The 27279-nt window shown below is 41.3% G+C and overlaps 1 protein-coding gene across 2 annotated transcripts in view; it reads left to right on the top strand.

Annotated features, from left to right (window-relative positions):
* The first annotated feature begins 9551 nt into the window (after positions 1 to 9551).
* The window catches only part of LOC147628690 (uncharacterized), a 32743-nt gene continuing 15015 nt past the window's right edge, over positions 9552 to 27279 (top strand). The window contains exons 1-5 of one of the 2 annotated variants that reach the window (XM_086813903.1): positions 9552 to 9742; positions 9872 to 9981; positions 13005 to 13527; positions 20104 to 20175; positions 25779 to 25916. In XM_086813903.1, the coding sequence (XP_086670029.1) occupies positions 13030 to 13527; positions 20104 to 20175; positions 25779 to 25916 (708 nt within the window). In that variant the 5' untranslated portion in view covers positions 9552 to 9742; positions 9872 to 9981; positions 13005 to 13029. The remainder of the gene's footprint in view (positions 9743 to 9871; positions 9982 to 13004; positions 13528 to 20103; positions 20176 to 25778; positions 25917 to 27279) is intronic. The other variant, XM_086813905.1, reaches the window with a different exon arrangement.

Here is a 27279-nt window from a genome sequence, read left to right as displayed (position 1 = left end):
GAATGCCATCCTCAGCATGTCCTCTATGTATTTATGGGGAAGCAAGAGAAATGATTGAGAAAAACTATATGTTTCACGATTTGGGATCTCTTACCCTATAGGGTTGGCTACGCAATTTCCACTTGTCCTCTGTCGGCTTTGAGAGTATAGACTCACTATTACGTCTAAGGACATGTTCTATGGATCCCTTTGTGACGAGGACAATAGTCCTTGACATTTGCTCCTTACCCCCTCTCGGTGTTCCTTGTTCCTTGTCCAAATCGAGAAGAACTAAAACTTGGTTTTGTGGTGAAGGCACTTCTATAATGGGCTCTTGTGGAGTGAGAGACTCCTGCTTTCAATGTGTGTGCTTACTATTGCATGTATTATGGAACATTTGTCATTGGTGGTACAGCAAAAGGGATGTGTCCCATTTGCCATAACAATTGTTGGGCTACTTATCGGTTATGGTCAGCCTTAGATAAACCAAGCTCACGATCAACACCAAATGTTTGAAAGAGACATGTCCCATTTGCCATAATGATTGTTGGGCTGCTTGTTGGACATGGTCAAACCTAGCTCACGATTGACACCAAATGTTTGAAATATTGTGGCATCTCTGACATGATTCAACCGCCTCCTGTGGAGCAAACCATGAGGTTCTAAGTCCTTCTCCCGCTCCATTCATTAAAGTTGCACCCAGAGAGAGGATGGTTAAATGCCTTCTTCATAAAATTTAAGGTGCTATTTATAGAGCCAGTTGGTGAATCTGGAGTTCAAAGGATCACAGGCGGCTCCTATTTCTAAGGGTTCCATTGTTCCTCCACTTACATCGATGTTTCTTGGCTCATTTCTTCCCAAAGCTCTTCACTGGAGGTGGATCTGGATCCAAAGGAGTCTAGCCTTCTTAACCGGGGAGCACTCTACGATAAGTGCTGATTGTTTGTTAGGATCAAAGGGTTGGTGGGTTTGAGGATGTGTGGTTTGATGCACTACAATTTACTATATTATTGTTTCTAGCAATTAATCAAGATGGGGTTTGCATCTAAGGTCCCTGGTGTCTCTAGATTAGGTCCAAGAATAGTTTCAGATAAGCTTTATTTTTAAGTTTTTATTTTATTTTATTTTTGTTGCTCCTAGGCTCACGTGCACAGTTCACACCTCTCTAGACTCACATCTCTAGGCTCACATGTTTAGGCTCACGTTTATAAGTTTAGATATGTAGGTTCGTGTCTCTATGCTCACGCCTCTAGATTATAATTATTGGTACTTAATTTTCTAATAAATTTCATTGGAATTTATACCCGGTACAAATTGTATGATAAGAAAATCTTCCAGGATATGGGTAGATGTGTTTGTATAGGTCTTTATGGTCGTATTGGTCTATATTATATTAAGTGTTTTTTGATTATTTTTAGATGGTTTTACATGTATGATAAGAAAATCTTCCAAGGATATGGGTAGATATGTCCGTATGGGTAGATGTGTCCGTATGGGTCTTTATGGTCATATTGGTCTATATTATATTAAGTGTTTTTTGATTATTTTTAGATGGTTTTACATGTATGATAAGAAAATCTTCCAAGGATATGGGTAGATATGTCCGTATGGGTCTTTATGGTCATATTGGTCCGTAATATATTAAGTGTTTTTATTATTATTTTTAGATGGTTTTACATGCTTCTACTCTACCAATTCTCAACAATACATAAACAAATTATAAAAATTTATGAAATGTATGAACAAAAAATGACAATCCCACTCTAATTTGCCCCAATGGAGCTCAATGCTCATGTTTTCGAAATGGATTCCATTTTCAATCATAATTGCTAAGTGAATCATTGGCTCATGGCAATGAAATAATTTGTTGGGCTCCAATTTCATGCAAATCATTCAAGAACCAGGGTTTTGCTTTACTAATAGATGAAAATAGAATGCCCTAATGCAAAATAAACTTCAAATCAAAACTAAAAGCAGCAAATAAACACATCCATTAGTCCAAACCTATATGTTTTTCGGAGTGTGACATCCTAATCAACACCAAAAAATATTAGGTGATTCCAATAGCTTCGAATAGACATAAAAAACAGAGCTAAGCCCTAGGCTAGTCCTCGGCATTGGCACTAAGAATGTTCAAGTCAAGAGCTTACCTTAGCCTTGCTGAAACATGTGTCATTAGGTCTTGCCTGTAATTTTCAACTTCCCTTCGTGGGTGCACTAGCTCGTCTAACGCATCCTCACTCCGTTGTCACACCAAAATACTCCTCACCAAAGGGTTGAACAGAGGGCCCTCGATGCCTAGATGGTGGCAAGAAGAGATGGTCCTTCGTGATTGTTCTCTCAAAAAAGCCAGGAAACAAAGAAGCTCATGGAAAGGAAAACCTACAATTACACCTTTTTAAACACGCATCCATTAAGCAAGCAAGAATACAATAGTATGAAACTAAGCAAGAAGAGGAAAGAAGGAGAGCTCACAAGAAAACTATTACAAGGGAATGATTGTGTATTTCTTATTGTCGAAAAATAACTTATACACAAATGACTAGTTTTCGCACTAGGTCGGCCAAACTTAAAAATGGTATAACCTCTATTACTAGTCTTAAGAAACAATGTACTAGCACTAAGTTCATAGACTAAGCGCATGGCAAGGCTACTTTATATGTTTCAGCACCATTTTACAAAAGTGAAGTGCTTGGATGCATGGGTAAGATAGCAAAGTGCCTTACGGTAGGACAGGAAACCATGTTACCCAATGGAGTGGTTAACAAACACACACACACACTCTCTCTCTCTCTCTCTCTCTCTCTCTCTCTCTCTCTCTCTCTCTCTCTCTCTCTCTCTCTCTCGGGCACAACTGGCTGCGAGCACACTTCCACCAGGCACACCATGGGAAGAAGAGGAAAGAGGAAAAAAGGTTAGCCAGGAAGGAAAGGAAGAGGCAGAGGTTATCTAAGAAGGAAATAGCCAAAAGGGAAAATGTGCAAGCATTAAAGGCAAGGAAAGATGCGGTACAATAGTTAAGGCCAAGAAGAAATTAAGAAGATCTTGGAAGAGACATTAGGTAAGAAGACATTTAAGAGTAGTCGAGCCTCTATTCTATAATAAACAAGGTTAGGGAAAGAAGCCAGATCAGCAAAAAAGGTAGCTAAGAAAAGCAAGAAAGATTAATAAAATCTGGTAGAGCTCCAAAAAAGCATGAAAAAAAAATCAATTCTCACTGAGGCCAAAAGAAGAGCGAGAGAGCAAGCATAGAAATGGAAGAAGAAAAAGAAGAGGAAGAAGCTCTGGAGAAGCAAATAGTAACTAAAATTACAAGAAGCCAATCCATAACCAAAACAGGAACTATAGCTAGTAAAGACATTGTATAAAGACACCTTAGCTTGACAGTATGATTAAGTAAGCTAAGAAGTGGGAGGGGGATTATTGAAAATCAAGATGATGGAAAGCATTGTGCTTTATAATCATGTGCCAATTATGGAACCAGCAATGCAACCCACCATGAGAGGGCACCCAACCTTGAAGCAACTCCAAGAAGTGTACCTAAGAGAGGGGACCCAACCCCCAGAGCAGGACTAAATATTCTTAACACCTTGGCCAAAGCACTAGTGGAATCACTACTAATGCTTACTAGTGGAATCACTACTAATGCAATAGATAAAGAATGGATAAAGAATGGTGGTCAAGCAATAGATAAAGAATGGTTAGGCCTATCTCAATCAAGAATGGCTAGGCCTATCTCAAACAAGGGATAAGGATAATAGGAATAGAAGGGGGGGGAGACTATTCATTGATATAAATTGAACCACTATTGTAGAAACATAAGGATGGTCTCTTGAAAATGCTTAGCATGGCGTGGTAAGACCCAACTAGTATATCATCTCGAGATACAAAGGAAAAGACAACCTACTAAAACGGAGGAGGAACTGAGATCAACAACAATCCTAATTGAAGATGATGAAGAAGCCAAAAGCAAGAAAAGGTTCTACAAGGCTCTGAATCAAAGACTTTTTTAGAAGGAGTATGAACACTCGACAATTAACTTATATAGAAGATGAAAAATAAAAGTGATGATGGAGATAAAAATCATGAAGATAAAAGAGAGTTAGATGAGGATAGTGATGATGACAATGATCATGGAGGGGATGATGAGCAAAGCAAAGAAATATGCAAGGGCAACAAGTCTCAGCCAAGAGACACAAATACAAAAAAAAGATGCTAATATTTAGAGAAGCCTACATAAACTAAGAAAAATGCTACAAAGGGCAATTATGTAAAAACCCTGAGAACACCACCAAATGTAGGCACAAGTTGGGAGACACCTATGGGAAGTGAGGTCACAACCCCTAGAATAATGACAAGAGCTTGATATACCAAATGCTGGGTTCCACTACAGGAGCATTAGCACACCATCAATAGATTTGTTGATTACTCTTAAGAAATCATATGTGAGGTCGGCCACAGTAGAGGATGCACAATTGCTGCATGAATTGCAAAGGAATATGCCCAATTAATATAGAAAAGCTTTGTAGAGCTCTCATATACATGGCTACTCTATAGCCTTATCTTTTTTGATACACTAGATTGCATCAGTGATATATTGATGCATGAATTGCAAAGGAATATGCCTAATTAAAAGCAAATATTACAAAAAACCTTTGTAGAGCTCTCATATACATGGCCAATTTGTAGGATTTTGGTTTTGCAATGATTTTATAAGAAACATGTAATAGGATAATGGGACTCCAATTACCAATTGTTTGCTTGTTGCCTCCCTTGTTTAAGAGTTTAAACACTCCAAAATTTAGCCCCTTCATAAGCACTCCCTTTGGCCATGCTCTCTTGAACCATGCACCAATAGTCTCCTCTATATAGGCCCATGCCCATAAGCACTTCCTTGGCCATGCTCTCTTGAACCATGAACCAATAGTCTCCTCTACATAGTCCCATGCCCATAAGTACCATTCAGTTATTAAGAAAATTGGACTTGGGATTTTCACATCCAGTGTCGCCCTGCCATACCGTTGGTGTCCCACCACACCATTTAAACCATCACATCCACTACTGCCCTTCCATATCATTTGTGTCACACCACACCATTTCTTCCACCATCCTACTTCTCCATCATCTTACCACTTTTTACATCATCAATCTTCTTACACCACTCAAAACTTGCCTCACTTTCATTCTCCACCTTTAAGCTCTTTATGCCAACACTAAGAGACATATAGAGCTATAAGTGTATTACTTAGCTAATGCTCTCACGAGGGTTTGATTCATCACAAAAAATGAGTTTTATTCACAATTATATTTCAAATACTCTCTTTCGAGGATATATTTTTACTAAATTGTGTGTGGGCCCTCCCCCACTCCCTTATGATGTCACCCGGAGCATTGAACTCAAGACCTCTTACTTGAGACTTCAATGCCCTAACCACTACACTAAGTAGCGTGGGACTTAGATTGTCTTGATTTTGTACATTCCTAGTAAATTCTTAGAGGAGAGGCTTATTTGTGTTCACTTCTCTATGGATCATATGGCTATGAAGGTATCTAATCTCCTCATTATTGTCCCTTTTACCGTGTAGTATTTTTATGCTTTTTTGTTGCAACACCGAATAAATTACTTTCGTGCTATTATAGTTAATTGATTACTCTATTATTGCTCTAGTATAAATTGGTGATCACTGGTAGTATGCTAAGGTTGAGATTAGACTATGACCATGCACATAGGTTTCACTACATTATGTGCAATTAACAAAAACAAAAGTGAAATTCGTGCTATTATAGTTAATTGATTACTCTATTATTGCTCTAGTATAAATTGGTGATCACTGGTAGTATGCTAAGGTTGAGATTAGACTATGACCATGCACATAGGTTTCACTACATTATGTGCAATTAACAAAAACAAAAGTGAAATTCAATTCATAGGGGCTTTATGAGATGCCTAGATTTGGTTGACTAAGGTCCTAAATGATGCGCTAAGTTGGACTTATGATAACTTACAAGGAAACATGCCAAAAGCTTTTTGAACTTAGCAGAGGGTTGCCCCTTTTATTTCTTTGCATAATGCAGGAATCCCACTTGTCTGTTGTGTAAGCGTCTTACTTCTTACTATTCATCCAATGAAGGATATGGGTTCCTACTTAATATGCAGTACGTATGATTGAATAATGGTATGCATAACTTATAATTGAATAATGGTAAGCATAATACATGACCTTAATTGGTAATTATATTAACAACAAGGCCTTGTCCTCGATATGAGGTGTTTATACTTACTATAGGGTTTACCTTACTTCTTTTCTCCCCATTAATTATAAGTGGATAGCTCTTAAGATTTATTATGTAATAAACTACACCTAAAGAACACTTTTGAACTTATTTTAACCCTTTTTGTTGTCTCCTCAGTTATTTATAACATTAGTGCTAGAATATAAGTATTTTAAAAAGAAAATTTATATGCTTTTTCATGTAGTTCTTTTTTCATCAGCCCTTTTTTCCCACGTGATATTCATAACAAGTGGGGATAGATAATGATCTATGCCTTCCCTAAAATGTAAAACGTGTTATTAAACATGTTTGCTAGTAATCACTCTCCCTTTAGCCTAGAAGCTTGGTACTGTCATTTTATGTTCATAGGGTATCATTTGCATTCCCATTTTATTCAATACAAATGTCTTATTTTTTGTACTCATGGATAAGGGTACTTTCAAATTTAGAGTACTAGATTTTAGGAACCTTCTTTAATTTAATAAGTATTCATACCAAGCTTTTGAAAGTTAAGCTTTATATTGTCATTTTATGTTCATAGGGTATCATTTGCATTCCCATTTTGTTCAATACAAATGTCATATTTTTTGTACTCATGGCTAAGGGTACTTTCAACTTTAGAGTATTACATTTTAGGAACCTTCTTTAATTTAATGAGTATTCATATTGTCTCTCAATTATCTTGTGATTGGGGACATTCAATGTCACACACATGCGTGCACGTGCACGCACACATGAAGATGTGTAGGAGAGCACATGTGCACACACAAAAATTCAAATTTCACAAGCTATATAAACCATGAAAATGTTTATAGCATTTATATGTAGCATGATTCTTGAAATGGCATGTGTGCCAAAACAACTCAATGGCTTTGAATGTAATTTATAAATGTACTCGACTTTAATTTACACATTATGCATAAAGGCTATTGATTTCATCAGCATGTTGTCTTGTGCAAGCAATAAGCGTACACCAATGGAGCATTTGTGGAAGGAGCTCCTTGTTTCATTTTGCCTCTCAAGGTGAGAGGGCCACTCATGTTAATGTGTTCATCTAATGAGATTTTACACACGTGCACACACGCACACACACACACACACACACACACAAAATACATGTGTGAGCACATACACATCCACAAGACACATGTGGGTGTGCAAACACACACACATGCGCGCGCACCCGCACAATGCATGTGTGTGTCTCTCGGCAGATGCACTTGGGTAGCCTTAGGGAAGGATTACTCTTTTTAAATATCGACAATCTTCAAAGGTTTGACAAGAAGTCGGCATTGTGACCAAATGTAACTTCATACATGTAATCAAAGGACTTATTTTATCAAAATTTTAAATGTAGCACGATCCTTTATATGAACACACATGTCAAAACAACTCAATCAAATTAGGATGTTCTTAAAACTTGAAGGGTTTACAAATTAAGTCTACAAGCTATTGAGTAGGTCAACATGTAGTCTTGTGCAAGCAATAAGGGGTATACTAATCAGGAGCTGCTCATTTAAACTTGCCTTGTAAGGTGAGAAGTCCTCTCATGTCAAACGAGTTCATCTAATGAGACTTTACACATGCGGGTACACACACAACAAATGTGTCAATGCACACACACATACACATACACATACACATACACACATGCATGCATGCATGGACACACTTGGTTGTCCTTAGAATTCAAATATCGACATGAATTGTCACATGGCTTTAAAGTAGCACAATTCTCTTTGACAGTTTGACAAAAAGTTAGTGCTGTGACCAAGTGTGACATTATACATGTGCTTGTAAAGTGTGACATTCTATAGGTGATCGTGACTACTAATGGCCATTGAAATCAAGCCATGGTATGTAATTTTCTTATTTGATGACATGGAGTATAATAACTTATATAATGTGCTTGCTAGTAAAATAAAAAAATTAAAGTGTAAGCAATAAGGAACTATCTATGGGATATTTTCCTTGTGTATCCATTAGGCATAATATAGATGTCTTCATCCATGAAAATATTGAATGACTAATCCAAGACTAAGACTCTTAGAGAAGAAGAAGTCTAAAAAGTTTATTGAGCAAAGGAATTAATCCTTGAACCTAAAAAAGCTCTTCCACATTATTCATGAAAAGATTGAATGACTAATCCAAGACTAAGAGTCTCGGAGAAGAAGAAGTCTAAAAAGTTTATTGAGAAAAAAAATATTAATCCTTAAACCTAAAAAAGCTCTTCCACATTATTCATTTGACTTATTGTACCCCACACTCCTCTATTACAACACATTTTCAAAGACAAATGCTTCAAGAATTTTAATGTAGCATGATTCTTGATATGAACATGTGCGTTAAACAACTCAATGGCTTTGAATTGAATTTAGGATGTTCTAAAAACTTTAAGGGTTTACTTTTTATGCCTCAATACTATGGATCTAGTCAACGTGTAGTCTTGCATAAGCAATAGGGATACACTAATTGTAAAAACGTGCCTTGCAAGATGGGAGGGCAGAGAGGGCCCCTCATGACACGCGCACACGCACACACACACACACACACACAATAGCATATCAAATGCTCTTCCTTTATCAATAAATATCAACCTAGTGACCCATGTGTAAATACCCAAATTCATGCCACACCATGAGATGAACATTCATGTGACACACTTTTGACGTCGGTGAAAGTAGATGCCATTGATGCAGATTTGAACCAGGTACCTCCTTCTTTAGGGATGTCACATGGCCACCTTCTTGTAAGTTGCGGTCCTCCTAGCATGTGCGACACATCATCATCACCAAACTAGAAAGAGATGAAATCACGTGATCTAGCTAGCCTAGTTAATGAAGTCACATTTGTATTATGTTTGAAAAATGCATGTGTCTTTTACTAATCAATGGAGGATGCGTGTTTGTGTCATGTTGAAGAATTAAGGCTGCAATAGTATTAGAACGAGCTTGCTCGTCTCTGACCCCGGCTCGAAAAACAAAAACAAAAAACTGCAACAGCGGCTCGATTTTTACTAATCAATGGAGGATGTGTGTTTGTGTCATGTTGAAGAATTAAGGCTGCAATAGTATTAGAACGAGCTTGCTCGTCTCTGACCCCGGCTCGAAAAACAAAAACAAAAAACCGCAACAGCGGCTCGATTTTTATTGTTGCACGAGAACCGAGCCGATATTGGAAGAAGAATTCTAGCAATCCTAAGCTGCCACGTGGTTAATGTCTGTTCAGCCTTTTTTTTCCCCTCAAGTAGCGACACGTCATCAGGTTCGGACGTGATTGCTCTCAAATTGAATTATGGCGAAAGTCCTAAAGTCCGCAGACGAAAAGAAATTTTTTTCTCTCTCAACCCACGCGCGCAGTGGCGCAACCCCGAAGTATCCCCCTCTCTCTCTCTCTCGCTCCACCCTCGTGTTGCACGTTAATACCTCTCTCTCTCTCTACACAAGCAAGCAAGGCTTTCCGTGTTGGATTCAACCTTTGCTCTCAGCAGGTAGGGTTTCGCTCTGTCTGCGACCACTTCTTTGAAGCAATTCGTTTATTGTTTCCTGCACGCACACGAGAGAGAGAGAGAGAGAGAGAGAGAGAGAGAGGATCAGATTCCATGCTTTCCACTGTTTAGATCCCCAAAATTTCCCACCATTGATGCGAAGCGGGACCAAGTTTCCGAAAACATCGATTCCAGGCAGTAATTTGCAGGTCTTTTTTGCTGATTTCTGGCACTAGTTGCAGGTACTAATATTTGAAGTTTAAATTTTTAGTTCAGATAACTAGTAGTAGGGTAGTAAATGAGCAATTACATGAATGATCGAATAAAGGTCTGTGCATGTATATTTTTTTGGGTCATTTGTTCTGAAGACTCTTCTGCCATGTGGCAAATGTGGATGCAAGGTCTATGCCACGTGGTATGTGTGTGCTCGCACACGCGCGTGCGGTGTGTGTGTGTGTGTGTGTGTGTGTTGAGGGGTTGGATTACTATGCCATGCACTACAATCGTATGCCCGTGTTGTAGTCTGTAGACATGTTTTTCTAGTATTTTACAATGGTGTGTGCCCATGTGCAATCATTTTTTAATAGTGTGGCCATGCGCACATAATTGAATGACCTGGCTTGAAATTGTTTTTAAACTAGCTATTGAATTTTGTTGGTCTCATCAACCATTTTGCATTAAATATATCAAATTCTTTAATCCACAATATCAAGGGGGTTGGGGAATGAGTTTTTAAACATGAATTGAGATTTTGAGGTGATGCCATTGATGTAGAAAAGAAGCAAGGGGACTGAAAAAAGTTACACTAATTGAGTTCTTGCTAAACAAGGTTCGGAGTTGCATACTTGCTTTGTAAATAATGGAATCATGTTCAATTTGATACACAAAACTGAAAAATATTACGAGAAGAGGAAGAGAGAAAAGAGAGTGAGAGGAGGAGACTTGATTCTCTCAAGCAGATCTACTTAATATTGCTGGATTGAATTCAGTTGAAAAATCAAGCTAGATCTATTGAAACTAAACGGCTCACTAAGTTCCCTATGAACGCACCAAGAAACCCTATGTAAGTCCTCTTGTGATTGTTGAAATTTTCACGATAGGAAACCTGAACTTTTTATGTAGTAGAGCATCTTCCATAGATTGTAATCATGTCTTTTCTATGTTGTAAACGCTCTTGAGATGCCTCTTTGAAGTGATGTAGTCATGTTTGTATCATGAGGAACCCGGCTCATAAGGTTAAACACTTGTAAAAGCCGTGTAATTAGTGATGGGCATCTCGGGTCACTTTACTATCTAACAACCTAGTAAGAAATGGCTTATAAAGTATAAATTCCAATTCTTGCATGTTTGGAACATTCATTCTCTCATTCAAGCATTAGAGCTAGTGCGCTCTCTACTCTCTTGCATCACTTCGATTGTGTGGAATTGCTTTTGGGTTAGATTGGGAGGCATGCTTTGCCATGATTGGCTTGTCTTCTTCTTCTTCTTCTTCTCTTTCTTCTCGTGTCTCTTGTCATTCTCTTGAGCGGTTAGGCTTACTATAGCGGTAGTGTCTTGCGAGGATTCCCACTCTGAGCCTCATGGAGAATGGCTGCAGACCTATTGGAGGAAGAACCGTATTGGTGTGATAATGAGTGCGGGCAAGCATGATGAACGAGCTCTTAACACACGTTGATGAAGCTCTTAAGCACAGCTTGAGCTTGTCTCATTGAGAAGTTCCCCACCACGACTTAGGGAGCACACAAGAACCTTCGTTCAAAAACAACAAAGTACACGATGACAAACTCTATTTATTGACTCTGAGAGAAGGATCACCACAAATAGATTCTTCTCTACCTCTGGATCCAATACCGTTCAACAACATAAGGGATCAATGTCAAGCAAAGGATTGTAAAACCTCATCGACCCATGCAGCCGAGAAAATGAGAAGAAGTAAGTCACAAGCTACAACTGATGAAGAAGCCAAAGCATATAAATATAAATACAAATATAAAGATAAAGATAAATATATAATTTATACATAAAAGAAAAAAACCAAAAAAGAAAAAGAGACACTGGTATAGTCTGATGATCAAAGCATGCAACAGGGGGTAGTTGGAAGCTACAACTGATTCGTATATTCAACGACCAAATACAAAAGCTGACCAATGTCATACTCTTTGGCAAGTGACTCAGCAACACTACCTAGATCAAATGAGGAGGGGTGCACACTTTCACGTTCTGATGGTTGTATCCTTGTTCCCCTCTGAATCTCTCATAGGAACATATGATCACCAGACCTCCACTAACCTTTGTACAAACTTTCCATCATATGAACATCTCCACCTTGTCTCTTTCAGAGGGACAACAGATCAATTGCTGGAGTCTTAACACACAACCAACGTTCGTGGAAGCTGTGGTGCTGCAGAATCCATGTCTGATCTATGTTGGTAATGCAACAGGATATTAGAGGATCCAATGATTATGTATATTGTCCCCCTGACTCCTGCACTTGAGGCTAAATTGCTGATTGATGGCTGAAAACAACCTCCAAATGTGTTCTGGAAACTGAAGCTTGTGTGGCTAAAAATTCAATGTCTTGACTTACCCTAGTACCTTTGCGAGATAGTAGAGAGAAATGTGTTTTGATACCCATGTTAGATTGCACTAATAAAAGCATAATTTTTAGAACTACGTCGAAACCAAAACTGAAAATATAGGAGAAGAGGGAGAGAGAAAAGAGAATGAGAGCTACTGCGTGTCACTGAACTGAATAAAGCTGAAACACACACAGAATTGTGTCAGATCTACTACTCACTAATTCTTTTGTAAACAGAGCAAGAATCCAATCATGTAGTCTTCTCTTAATTTCTGAAATGTGCAACAATAGTTAACCTTGGACTGATATGGTCGATTACTGCGGTTTGGACTAAATCTGTTTTGATCTCCCCCTTGGCTGGCTGCTTCAAAACACTTAAGAATGGTGAGGGGCCAACTAGTTGGCTAAATTTGTGTTATTTGAGTTAATTTCATTGGAGGCGGCTTTTAGGAGAGGCCATGTTTTAAGTATGAGAACAAATCCTTAGTCACTTTTTGGTGCTTGAATAATATTGCTTTGTGATGGCTTTTTGTATTTATTGTTGACAGATGCCATGTTTCCATGCAGTCTGTCATTTGATTAGTCAGAAAAACAAAACAAACCCTTGATTAATGTTCAATGATTGAATGTTGTTGTTTTATCATAGTTCTCGTATTTATTTCTGACAGATGTAGTGTTTTCATGCAGTTTGTCATTAGTCAGCAATTTTTTAATGGCGCCACTAGCACACCGCTGTGTGGTTGTGGAGGCATTAGTTGGACTGAAAACTGATCTCAGCTGCAGTGGATTTTCTGGTGTCCGCCCTTTTACCAATGAAATAGTCATAGGTTGTCCAGACAGATCTGTCACTGTTTGTGCAGGGAAGAAGCCACATTCAACGTCAGATAGTCTTATGGATTCACACTGGGTTGGGCCATCCATAAGCCCTCTAAAACCTGGTGCGTTTTACAACAATGGAAAAAGAAGATCTTATGTAGCCATTCGGTCTTTGTATGGTCCTGGTTCTGCAGCTAGTGATGGAACTAGTGGGGATGCTAAGGTCCAGCAGATGTTAGTAGACATGGTACGCATTCAAGTAGGAAAGACACGCATGATAGAGTTTGTTGATGAAAGGTCCCAGCATTTACGGAATATTGCTGATGAGACGGTTTTAGAGCATGACCGAATTGCTTATCGAACCATGAAAGGCTTAGATGCAACAGGAAGTCGTGTAAGTGCTTTGGATCCAACCCTGCCTAGCAGAAGTTTTGTATGAGTTTTGATTCTGGAATCTCAAATTCGTGTTCTGAATATGGTACCTTCATTGGTGCTGTTAGAAACAAAAGTGCTATGTTAAGTACATGAATTAAAGATGCATCATCATGTGTAAAAGTTTTGGCGTTGGATATGTTGTTGCAAAGGGGGTGTGAGTTACTTAAGGTGATGATTCGTTTGGGGTAGACAGTAATAAGTTTCATGATGAACAGCCAGTCCCCCCACTGTGGTTGGATGTTGGGAACCTTTTGTAACAGACAGGAATGTGAGTTGGGTACGAATTTGTTTTGTTTGATTCTTGTTGTATATACTCTCTTACTTTAGGCATTAAATAAAGGTTTTTTTGATTCAAAGGGTTTCACTTTTTTCTCTAAATTAACACAACAGTTAGACATACACTGCAACATGCACCTTATGCAGAAGGGTTATGATAAGATAATGATGCTTAACACTTGCTGAAAACTGAATTGCAGAGATTAGGTCTGAGAGAAGTACACAAAGGACACAATATTGGGTCTCAACTATCCTCTAAAGGGCCTCCACCGCTGCTGCCCTGAGTATTTGCTTGATTTATTGCAAAGATGAATACGGTACAAAGACTTACTTGCTGTCCACTGGACAAGACTGAACGGACCTGATTTGGGGACTGTTTTGGGCCACCTCTACGATATGCGTTTGCTGTCCCAACGGGCCGCCCTTCTGGTCTGGCCGTTATCTGGAGATGCGTTTTGCTGCCCTGAGGCCACCTCTGCTGTGTGTTACAACCAGCTGTATGCAGGCTGTGTTAATTCTCTCGTGGCTGCCTTGGATGGGTGTGTTAATCCCCTGATGACTATCCCTGACTTTCTGGACCTGGTTGCCCTTCTTATGCAGTGCGTTATGCTCTCCTTGATGCCCTTTGGCTGAGATTTGATGACCCCACAGAAAAGCTATAACAAGATGCTCTCCACAGCCCCAAAAGCTCCTATAAATAGGGTCCAGCCCTAAGTACTGCATAGGAACACCTGATGCAAGAACAAGCAACATAGAGAGAGAGAGAGAGAGAGAGAGAGAGAGAGATGGCTGTATTTTGAGTATATTCATATAGTACAAAAGTGTACATAGTTCTGGCAGCCCTCGGCATGCCCCAAAAAGGTGGAAAACCCTATCCTACTTATCTACTGTGACCTAACATTGGTGAGGTGTTAGATAACCTAGTATGAGCAAAGCACCGCCTTTTATAGGCCTTTGAAGGGAAAGTGAACTGGCCAACCTGCTGTTGGCCAGTTCCATGGACATGAAATAATCATATTGCTGCCGACATCAGCTGTGAGATGCTCGCCTGCTGGGAAGAAGGAGCTGATTGGAATGAATGATGCGTTACGCCCTTCATATATGAATTTGCTATTGGTCGGCCAGGATAATATTGTTGGCCTGTTTGTTTGGGTCCTCCACGACCTAATAAATGCCCAAAGCCTCTTTCTATGTTGTTGGCTGGTTCCACAAGCTCCGACCTACTATGATGCATACCCTAAATTCTTTTAATGCCTTATGTACTACTGCAGGTACTGTAGAAGCCCCTTACACTGCGGCACATGCTGTGACTACTGTGATCTATGCTCGGGTACATGTTTTAACTGCTATAAAATGCCATGCTAAATGCTTATGAATGCTAAGAATGCCATGCAACCTGTACACCAACTGGGTGTTCATGTGACATTCCCCTCTGCTAAACTGTTGCTAGGTGGTATGCCTGACAACCCTTGGACTCCTCTGCTAATCTCCCTCTACTGAAACCACTGCCCCACTTTGTCTTCTTCTGCCGGGACTGTAGGAGTTGAATCCTTTGAGCCAAAGACTTCTCCATTGCGGGAACTGCATGGCAAATGCTGATAAATCTGCTCTGAAAAACCAGAATCACCACTGACCTGTCTGTGGAATCCTTTCACACACCATCTCCGTTGTTCATGGACCTTTGAACCTCTTGAGGCGATGTTGGAGCCACTTCTGTCTTCTTATGTGGAAGAGAACCTCCTGCTGATGCCAGTTGAAGCCCAAAACTCCATTTGCTCCTTTGATGATGGATGTCATTCTTCCCCAAAAAACTCATGGGTAAATCCTATATGCCTTGCAGATGCAAGATGCTTAGATTGGCTATCTTTATTGGACTGCTAGGATGACTACTATATTGATGCAAGCCATATGCTACCCTATATGCTATGCAAGAATGCAAATGAATGGGTTACTGACGCATGCCTAAGGGAAAACCATAAGGATGGCCCGCAAGATCTTGAGAACTGGATTTAGCAGAAGCGACTGTCATGATGCTTTACTGAATTACTTAAGGGATGAACTAAGGCTGGTTACCCTGTAACGCTCTGATACCAATGTGACATGCGAGGGATTGATCGTAGTAAAACAACCTTAGCCTTAACTAAACTGTACTTAGTAACACTTAAGAGAGAGAGAAGTTTCAATGCAATGCAATGCAACTATATTAAATGCAATGGTTACAACTGAGATCATAAATAGATCTATGTCCACCATAAATGAGTATCCCTCTCAGGAAGAGAGAGAGATGCTGAATAATGATGATGACTGATTGTTCCTTCTCCAATGCTAAGGTCCACCTTTGGGATGCTGGCTTTCCTCTATGTAAAAGGCAGGAGATGATTGTATGCTGACTATGAATGCTTCCCCTGCTCCTTAGGCTGGAAACGCTGAGAAGGAGCTGATTGGAATGAATGATGCGTTATGCCTTTTATATATGAATTTGCTGCTGGTCCGCCAGGATAATAATGTCGGCCTGTTTGTCTGGGTCCTCCATGACCTAATAAATGCCCAAAGCCTCTTTCTATGCTGTCGGCTGGTTCCACAGGCCTGACCTGCTGTGATGCATGCCCTATTGTGATGTATGCTTGGGACCTGGGTACAAACTTCACTACTACTGATGATGCCTTACAGTCTCTCAGAGCCTTGGGCTTCTACCCATTTTGTGTAGTAATCCGTAACCACCATAATGTAATTATTTCCTGTTTGCTAAGCTATTGGCTTGAATGGGTCCACAAAGTCCAGACCCCACTTCTGGAATGGCTTTAGGGCAATATTTTGTCATGAGGCATTTTGTATGCATCATTTGGTTGCCCCAGCCTCTGGCACATCACACTCCTTTGCGAACTTGTGTGCATCTTTTAATATTTTCGGCCACCATAATCCTACCTTGAACAATTTTCAGCTCGTGACTTCTCTAGAAAAGTGCCCTCTGCTTATTCCTTAATGCGCTTCAGCCAGCATAGCCTATTGTTCATGCTCGGGGATGCATCTTCTCAGTATTTGATCAATGCCCACCTTGTAGAGTTGCCCTGCCACACCCACCATGAACAACTTTGCTCCGGGGAGAGATTTTTCCTCTGATCTTGGGACATATACTCCGAAAAGGACAAGTCAAATAGGAATTGCAGCATCTCATCATACCCGCTGGGTTTTTATCCATCTATGATGAAGAGCTGCGTATCCCGGAAGTCATCTTCCACCCCTTCTGGAGCTTCTCCTGACTTCAGACTCTCGAGAGGAAATTCGCCTACTACTGCGTGCTTGTTTCTTAGGGTGTACTTGATAGTGAACTCAAACTCTTGTGATTGCAGCATCCATCTGGCTAATTGTCCTGTCGGTTATGGTTTATTCACTAAGTACAGGAGTGCTATCTCTTTCGAGATTATTTGGGGAAATTCGTTGTAGTATTCTTAGATGATATCTTAGTTTAAGTGTGAGTTCTTGTGTTAGGAGCTCACGTATATAGGTCATCGGATTTCTCGGGATCTTATGAGCATCGATCTTGAGCGTGCCATACGTATAACACCCATGCTTGTTGTGTTTCACAGGCTATGTGGTAGCCATCTTTCAGGCCACATGATTCGGTTTATTTATACGGTAGGATTGGTGGCCGTAGAGTCACCACTATAATCGATGATGGATCCACGCACAACTTTCTTAACTACTCGTTAGTCAAAAAGTTGAATTTGCCCGCCGCCGAGACCAAGAGTGCCCTTAAGTACATAGTTTCGTTGTGTCTAATGGCAATACAAAACCGTTTGGGACACGGTGGTCATTGTGGAGAAAATCAGGTGGGATGGCAGAGATGCACAAGCGCATGCATTGGTTGCACTTTCACGCAAGTGCCACATTATCCCTCATATTCGGTCGTGTACCACGACCAAATAGACTTGGGATGTGCTGGCATCACTGTACTAGGTGCGCAGTGTTGCATACTTGCGTAAGTGTCTTGAGGATGAGCATCTTGATGAAGGGGGCTCTATGGATGCATAACTTACTCGTGTTAAGGATTTACGTGATTAACTCATTAACATTGATGAGTTCATTTCCGATAGCTCCATTATTTCTAATGTGTTGAATGGATTCCTGAGTCCTACTAGGGTTTTGTGACAACTCTTTGCCTGATTTCTAAGAAGCAGGCTGATTTGTACACTTTTGATGAGTTAGTTGGGCTTCTTCTTTAGGAAGAGCAGTCGTGCATAAATCATTCTAGTAAACTTATTTTGTTGCTTTGCATCGTGACAGAAGATCTATGTGCACTTCTAGTGCTGGATCTAGTGCCAAGGGATCAGACCCTAATGCACCCTCTGTGTCATCCGATGTAGCCGCAAAGAAAAACAGATGTAATTATTGTCAGAAACCAGGCCATCTCATTGACGAGTGCCTGAAACGGATTGCCAGTGAGAAAAAGAAGAAGATGCAAAGTTCTAGCATTGCAGGTGTCCAGAATGAGGTCAATTTGGCCAAATCTACTCATTCCTTGACCATTATCCTCACCACGTCTTGTGTCAGATCCTGATGATGACCATGCTATGTAGTCTACTCTCTTATGGTCTCTATGGCAGATGCATGTGAGGGGGCGTTTTTTGCCTTTATGCCATTGATGATATTTTTTGGTCACTTGTGTTTTTGACCCTCTTGCTTTATTTATGCATTCAGAGACTACATTTTTTGTGGTGATGTCTACTCATGGATATGCCTTTTATCTGCAGTATTGGCTTGGTCCATGTATTTGACATGTCACTTGGAGACTTTGTGCAGTTGTCTCCTTTGCTTTCTTTTGTGGGATTATGCATCTCTTTGATTGCCATAAATGCCATTGCGCCTGGTATAACTGAAAGTTTGCACTACGCTTTCATCGCAATGGTTGATGCATGCCCTTGAGGCCCCCGCTTAATGACTCATTTTGGGATTTTTTGTCTCTACATTTTCAGCATTTTCAGCCCATTTTTCAATGCTGAAAATAAGTCATGTCTGCCCCTTCCCATTGCTGATTTCATACCTGTCAGTTAGTCCATTGACAAGACACTATTGCATTCAGGATAGCATACACAGCTTTTCTATTGCTGTTATTCGGTCTTACATATGCCGGTTCTTGCCTACATCTTTATGCTTATTATTGGACCATTTGAAGAGCATTCCAGGCTGATTTGCTTTGATCTTCTGCTGTCATTGATGTTGGTCTTATGCAGAACTACTTTGGCATATATGTTGCTTACCTTGAGGGGGTGTATGTGACCCGTAATATGACGTCTTTTTGTGCCTGCTTACAGGATTACATTGGCAATGCTTCACAGCTTCTAGCTGTGAACTTCAGTCCAGGGCTTCATTTACAGCTGTAATTTGTGGCAGATTTCCACCAGTCTGCTATACCCTGTTTACATTCATGCCTTTCCTTTCACTTCATGTCCACCCGGCCATTCCTAGGAAGTTCAGGTGTGAACAGAGCTTACACATGGGCACTTTTTACCATGACTGGACATGGGCACTTAGCCCTAGGCCTTTTATGTACTCACTTGTACTTTCATCTCATAATTATTAGAGAGTCCGTTTCCAGCATCTAGCTTTCTCTCATGTTTCTTTGTTCAAGCTCTTTGTGTGTGTGTGTGTGTGTGTGTGTGTGTGTATTGGCAAGCTCCCCTTAACCCCAACACGGGCACCAGCCCTAGATGGGAGATCATCAGCATCATAGCTGCATGGCATATTTGGTAGACCCGTTGCAGTGAGGCCATTGAGGGTACTCTCACCCCTCCAGCTGAGTCCATCTGCTTCTTTTGGACATACATCATTCATACCCTCTGCTGTCATGGGGAAAGCTTTAGGGTGGGCCCAGGCCCCTTTTCCGAGTGATTAGGCCGGCGAGATTACTTGGCATTACAGGCCACCGATTTGGCTCTTCCTCCCCGCCCCCTTCCCCCCTCCGCCCCCTTCCTCTTACCTCTCTTGTATGATGTAGTTTGCCTTGGAGAGTGGGCAGCCAAGGAGGGAATACTCCTCTTTAGTTTGTATTTTGCCTCCATTGAGGGTTTTGAGCATGTACATCAAAATTTATATCCTCATTGGGGATGCTTCGGCATTTCCTTTGCAGCTGTTGGACATTTCCATTGCATAGAAACACGTTTTCAGATTCTTTTTACTGTTATTGATTAGAAAGTTACACGTGAATGGTCTTGGAAAAACCATGCTAAGATGATATTAACATGCGGTGGATTTTATGCAGGTGCTTCGTCAACTAGATGCTGATGCGAGTGCCATTGAGAGGGATCTAATGATTGCTCGGGCTGAGCTAGAGGTACTAATTTTTTGCATGTTTCTTTGTGTGTGTGTGTGTGTGTGTGAGAGAGAGAGAGAGAGAGAGAGAGAGAGAGAGAGAGAGAGCATCTACTAAAGACTCAATGGGCCTATGAGTCCAAAGTGATACAATAATGTCCATAGCATATCTCATCATGGAACAGAAAAATAAAATAGAACAAAACAAAACTATCTCAGTGGAATGATACAAAAGTGCCCATGGAAATCTCATCATGAAAGATAGAGAGACCTGTATGTATGTGTAATCAGCTGATGGTCGTGTATAGAGTGAGATATGCCATGATTAGCTAATGACGATACTCGCCTCAGTTATAACTGATTTGATGGCAGAAGGAATGTTAGGCCTCTGTGATGGGATCAAGTCATATTGGTGGAGAATCTCATGGATCTTGGATCTGCCTTTGTGATGGAGGGCCGTGGTGCTTTGGATCGAGGGCGTTAGGCCTGCTAGATAGATCGGGCTTGCTCACTGAGAATTCTTGTGGGGGGCGGAGCCAAAGTGCGGGTATGGGTGATGGGTTCTGTTGTCGGAGCAGAGGCATTGATATAGGTGGTGGACTGTGATGCGGATGGCTGCACCATGAAGAAATTTGTGATGGCTCTCTAAGAGGTGTCTTGCCGAGGTTGGGCCGGTTGTTTGTCAGCATGCTGTCTCAGTACTACATCCCTTTGTCGTCTGAGCTCCATCAAGTACACGCCCAGGCATCTTTGATCCTCATATTGTATCATGTGTGCAAGTGGCCAGAATCCCTCCTAGAAAAGGTAGTGGAATAAAGATGTGAACACATGGGAATAACTTGTTTTCTACATATTTGGCCTTCTAGTCATTCCAATGACCTCATGGGCACACGTTCCACATAGTCCAATGCTTGTTCAAAAGTCCATAAAACCTCATAAATCAGTAAAATATTGATAAATACCGGTAAATTCTTCTAAATTCCGGAAATGATGACATCACCCCTCTCTTCGAAATAGTTGTCATCAATTGTAAGAGGAGTCACATAGTCCAAAACTTCATGTATAATCTGAAGATCCAAGACCATCTAGTCTTGCATAATTCAAGAGTCCTCAACTTCCACGAAACACTCGTTAGAGAATTGATCATGTTGAAAGTGACCAAAGCAACATTATAGCTCCTTAAAACAGGTTTTTTGAGAAAATAAATAGGACTCCATAATGTACCAATGTAATTTCCCCAAGTAGGGTTGAGCACAATCTTGTCACGCACTAAAACTATTAATACTAGTAAGCAAGATGAAATGGCACAAAACCAAATGAGATAGCGATGTTGAATTTTAAATGACACTGCAATAGGGCCGGAAAGGGCCGACCCCCTTGTAATATGTTTGTATTCAAGATACAAGCTTCATGGGCATCACATGCCAAATTTCCAGTGACATCCATGCGATGAAAACATTCGCAAACATGTTTGGTCAAAGTAGAGGTTGATTCCATAGCTTTTGCTCGAAGAACCTCACTCCCCAATCCCCAGTGTCTTACCACAAGCAGCTATGCTTCAGTGGCATCCATACACAAGTATGTGTGTGCCAGGTCGAGCCATAGAAGCCCTTAATGGTCAAGCATTGAGATGTAGAGTAGGTAGAGAGAGTTGTGAAAGCTCTTACTGCCACTGAATTTGGATGCTTAGAGGGGTGCATTCCTGGATGCTTGTTTTCCACGAAATTGATTCAAGATTGGCAGACTTTGATGGCTCAATGAAATGGTATGGTCGACCACCTGATCAAGGCAACTCCCTTCGCAGAGAGAGCATTCATTGGAGTCATGCATTTCAGTAGCCTCTTCCTCTTTTATAGTCGAGAAAGACCAAAGCAGTCAGATATGTTAAGGATGCGGTGAATGATAGGGGCTATGTACTTTCTTTTCCACAAGCTATGACACTTTACAATCTAGGTCTACATCACAGGCCAATATGGCGAACCATACCTTCTTTACTGCATGATTTTCAGCTTGTGCCTCCGCTAGAACTGAGTCATAGCTTGAAAGATTGGATATTGGTGGGTCAAAATGCAAGCTGTTGTGCTGTGTCCTTTCACAATCTGATTGCAGTCAGTTCATACAGTCAGTTTGCAGTCAGTTCATACAAATTGCTTCCACCTTCACCTTGGATACAATGGCACATAAACAAACCTTTTGGCTGGGTGTCTTTCTTGAAGATTTGGAAGAGGAAATTACTTGTCAGGTGCATCCCGCACTTGGATGCCACGTAGACATATCTGAACAAGGTGTAGGACCTGGAGTGGAAACTGGTCTCATGTGAGCCCAGTCCGGGACAAGTCTGCCAGGGTTCCACTTTGCGCATCCAAGGTCAGGTGTGCATAGTCCTGCACGTGATGCACATGAAGCAGTGCCAGTTCGTACTGTGAGTCTCCCTTTGGAATGATGTCAGATGATCTGCGTGTTGGGTTTGTGACTGGACACCAGGCGTTTGTAGAAGCATGTAGAAAGGGGTCCAGCCCATAGGGCTACCCCAGAAGAGGGCTTTGTGGTCTTGAATGGGCATGGGGTAGAGCCACCCCAAGGGGCCAGGAGGGCCCCAGGCCTTGCCCACCAGCCCTAGAGTGGGCTGGGCAGGCTGTCGACCAGCCCAAGGGGGCCTGACCAGGCGGTCGATAGGCCCTAGGGCCCTGCCTAGCCAGTCGGCCAAGTGTGGGGGTAGCCCACATAGAGTGCACAGGGCTGCCCAGCAGCCAGATACTTGCGCATGGTGTCCAGCCGCAGTACAATGTGAAACGGCTGAGTTAAAAGGCATTTATTGCATGATAGACTTGGTCATGAGTTATTGACCCTTGTTGAGCTGGCCGACCAGCATAGAAAGAGGGTATAAATACCTAGGCATGAAATCAGTCAATTCATCTCATTATTCACAAGCGGTGGTGCGTTCTAACGGCCATGACAGCCAAGAGGAAGCTCTCCAACCAAGGTGAAATGTGCAGGTCAAGATTCAGTCTTTATTTTCAGATTTACATCATTCTAATAAAGCAAATACACCATTCGTGGTGGGGACCCTACAAAGGGTATTTGGGACCCAATATTGTGTCCTCTTCTCCCTCTCTCTCTCTCTCTATTTTCTGCACATCTTCTTCAGTATTGTGCGTTATATTTGTCGTGAATGATTGCTGAATTCTGAGCATTGAAGTTACTAATTCTTCCTTCAAGCTTCCGCATGTTACATTACCGCTCAAACAGAAAGCCTTCTTCTGGAGATGCCTCATTGGTGCTTTACCAGTCGGCAGTTTTCTGGCCAAAAGACGTATTGTTCCTACATCACGTAGAAGGTGTTCACATCCACGTGAGACAGTCTGTCATCTTCTATGGTCTTGCCGCTATTCCCATGCTCTTCTACAGAGATTGTCAGGACACTTCGTGTGAGATTTGTGGGCAAATCTTTTGGCAAATTGTTTTGGCTATTTCATAGCATTTCCCCCACTTTGTCCAAATTTGATACTTTCATTGCATGGACTAGATTTTGGGCCCTATGGTCCATTTGTCATGCAAGGAATTAGTTGATCTTTGCCACAAAAGATATTCCCTGTTTTGCTTTCTTCAAGAGATCCCTTCTTTTCTCTCTTCGGGATTCTTTTGACCTTGGAGATCTTCCCTTGCACCAACTACAAGTGTTCTTTGATTGCTTTTGAATGTTAGCTGTCCTAGAGTTGAACAGCTGGGCTTGTAACTTACCACATGTTTTTTGCATTTTGATTGTGGGTTTTCTTCTCCACTTGGAGATTTCCCACTAGTAATATAACGTATTACAAAAAAGAAAGCTCTTGGTTTTGAGAGAAGAAATCAGCTTTTGATCAAATTGTCGGCGATAGAAATGCTCCAAAAAGCATGTTCAGCATGTACATATCCGAGAGAAATGCTCCAAATCATTTTCAGCATATACATATCCAAGAGAAAGTAGCTGAAAGGGGCTCCCAAGGGCTGGACAGCAGTGTAGCACTTATTTGCCGGTTGTCCCAAGAGTTGAAGATGCAAGAAACCATACCAAAAAGTATGTGTATGGACTGGTTATGCTGAAAATTGCCTTCACTTACCTCCTCATGAAGTAAGCGCCTCTTTTCCTTGAAGGGAGGGAGAGGATAAGCCTTTCCAAATGGACAATCGGTGGCCATTGGGCCACCTCAACAAGAGCCACATCTCTCCCATAAGTGGAGAGGGTGCCCAGTAAGTTGTCTACACTTTTTTACTCAAAAAAGTGCTTGATTTATTAGAGTTTGGCCGGCCACCATCGAGTAAGTGCCCAAACTCACTTACAACCTGTCCGCCCAGTCTCTAATGAAGTGTGGATGCCCAAACTCACTTATAAGTTGTCCGGCCGTACTTCAATGAAGTGTGGACCTGCAAAGTAGCACAATGAGCTAAAGTATAAATAAGCTTAAACAAAGAGTTTAGGGGCACACCTACCGCTTGTCTACAGCCCACAACTAAGGTCAGAATACAGGTTCACGCACACGGTTCACAAGAGGGAGTCCCATGCCTGTAAACTAGACACAGAGATCTTGCAGGCAGTAAAACATTTCACGCGAAAATAGTTCTAGGCATGCAAGTCTGCCATGCATAAGAATGTATTGGTCAATCTCCCTTTCATTTAGCTTGTAGTAGGTGGTCATTCCGGGTGTAGATATTACATCCCTAGGCCAACCAGAATACCGTAATTTGCATATGGGCGTGGATCAAAATCCCCACTCTCTCATATATAATCAAGTAGTCCACTGTATTACTCCCTCCTCCGCGCGGGAAACATGTGAATCCTCCAGAATTGGGCCACTGTAAATGATCGAGTTACGTGTCACACCCATGTCTAGTAAGGCTCTGTCCGCTGCTGTGAATCCCATGTCCTTTGAGGTCCTGTTGGTGCCGGTCAAGCTCATACATGATGGTTGGGTCCCGATCAAAATCATATGGCTGAGATTGGAAACTCTATGTCTGTGTATTGAAGTCTTCCAACCAATAGGATATCTCTGTGTGTGGAAAAATCTGTAATGTCAGTGTAAAGTGGCATGCATGGGGAAGAGTCCTGCGAGGGGAATCTTGATGTGTTTGGTGGGAAGTAGCATACAACAATGTATAAGCTCCACCTTTTTGGGAAAGCTGAGCTTGACTCTCATGAATCTAGCTTCCTCATCCCTTTTCACTACTGTGACCATGTGGTTGAGATGGTCTCTAAACAATACTGCCACTCCCTCTGATCCTCGAACCCCTCCATCAGTTCTGGTTTCAGCTCTACATGCAGACTCCCATGTGTATCCATTGACGATCGGAAGACCTCTACGAGAGAGAGAGAGAGAGAGAGAGAGAGAGATTAACGTCTACTAGATACCCAGGGGTCTATGAGACAAAAAAATGCTACATGTAATCAATAGTAGATGCCTAGATAGTCCCCTAAATGCTGTTAGAAATGGAAACTGAATGAGCAAGTATTCTAAATACAGAGAGGCATCGTGAAGCACTAAGTTTTGGTGGTTTTGTCAAGATGCTGAGGGGTTTTGTCTAGATTATTTGATTTTGTGCTGATTCTTGCCTTTCATAACTACTGAGTGAGTTTATCATATGTGACAGGCTCAGTCTCGAGACTTTGAGGAGTTTCAGATCCGCATTGCATATTCAAGAAATGAAGGTCTCTTTTTCAAAAATTTGTACAGGTCCCCAAGAGGTTTGAGATATCGGACAAATCTATCCAAGGAGCAGCTTGAAAAAGTACTTTCTGTTCTCCATGTGTTTAAAGGCACACATGCATATTGCACACAGCATTTTTTGTTTGTTGTATACACACATGTACATCATCTTTTGTTTGTGTAATTATTTGATCACTTGAAGATTAAATTTAATCGATTCATAGCTTTTGCTTTATGTACTCAATTTCTAGTATTTTTTGTAGATATCATTTTTGCCATTTCTAGCCAAGCTTTTTGGTTCAGTCCTAGAAGGAGAAATCAGCAATCATGTAGAGAGACATGGCCAATGAGCCAAGGGACAGGCGGGGTTTATGAGGTCCTTCTCCACCTTAGATCACATCTTCACTTTGAGGGCCATTATTAAGGAAGCCAAGCATAAGGGAAGACAGGTGTACTGCTGCTTTGTGGATTTCCGCAAAGTTTTTGATAGTGTCCCGAGGGCTCGTCCTTTTAGGAGACTTCATGAGCTTGAGATCCCAGCACATATGATATGGGGAGTACTAACACTATATGGGTTGGTGACAGGGAGAGTATGGGCACCCGGAGGTGTGTTAGAGGAGATCAAGAGTACTATTGGGGTGAATCAAGGATGCCCACTATCACCCACTCTCTTTGGACTCTATGTTGATGAGATTGAGAACTTCATTGACAGATTGGGAGGGGCTGGATGCACACTAGCTGATACACCAGTACCCATCCTTCTCTATGCGGATGACATTGTCCTAATTTCAGATTCAAAGGAGGGACTGAAGAAGCATTTAAATGCTTTGGGGGCTTTTGTGAGGAGTATGACCTCAAGGTGTACGTGGGAAAAACCAAAGTTGTGATTTTCAACACAGTGTGTGCAGCAGCAAAGAGAAATCAGTTTACATATGGTGGCGGAGTAGTGGAGATAGTCTCATTACACCTATATCTGGGCATTATTTTCTCAAGACTGATCTTCACAATGAAGCCAGCAGCACACACATGGATGGCACGAGGGCATGTGTAACAAGCACAGGCATCCAGATAAACACTCCAATCCTAGTTTGAATACACTTGCAAACAATGAAAATCTTTACATTGAATGAAAGCTATCCTCTCTCAACACAGCATTGGGGCCGGAACGGGCCGTCCCCCCGGGTGCTTTGCGCTAGATTTCCCAACATGTGCATAAAACAAAACAAATGAAAACCAAAGAGATAAATCTCTGCCCAAGCCCAAGGCAAGTGGAGCTTCAAGCTTCTCAAACTCTCACAAGGTCTAGGCCCCACCTCACACAAGCTCCGCAAGTTTGGATGTGACATGTGAGGGCTTCGACCGTAGTAAACACAACCTTAGTCTAACTAAACTGCACTTAATGATGTTTAAGAGATAGACAAATATGTGTCAATGCAATGCAGCTA

This window comes from Cibotium barometz, chromosome 19 (assembly GCF_041138505.1).
Source record: "Cibotium barometz isolate CiBa-2024 chromosome 19, ASM4113850v1, whole genome shotgun sequence".
NCBI lineage: Eukaryota > Viridiplantae > Streptophyta > Polypodiopsida > Cyatheales > Cibotiaceae > Cibotium > Cibotium barometz.
This window is presented reverse-complemented; position numbering and strand designations above follow the sequence as displayed.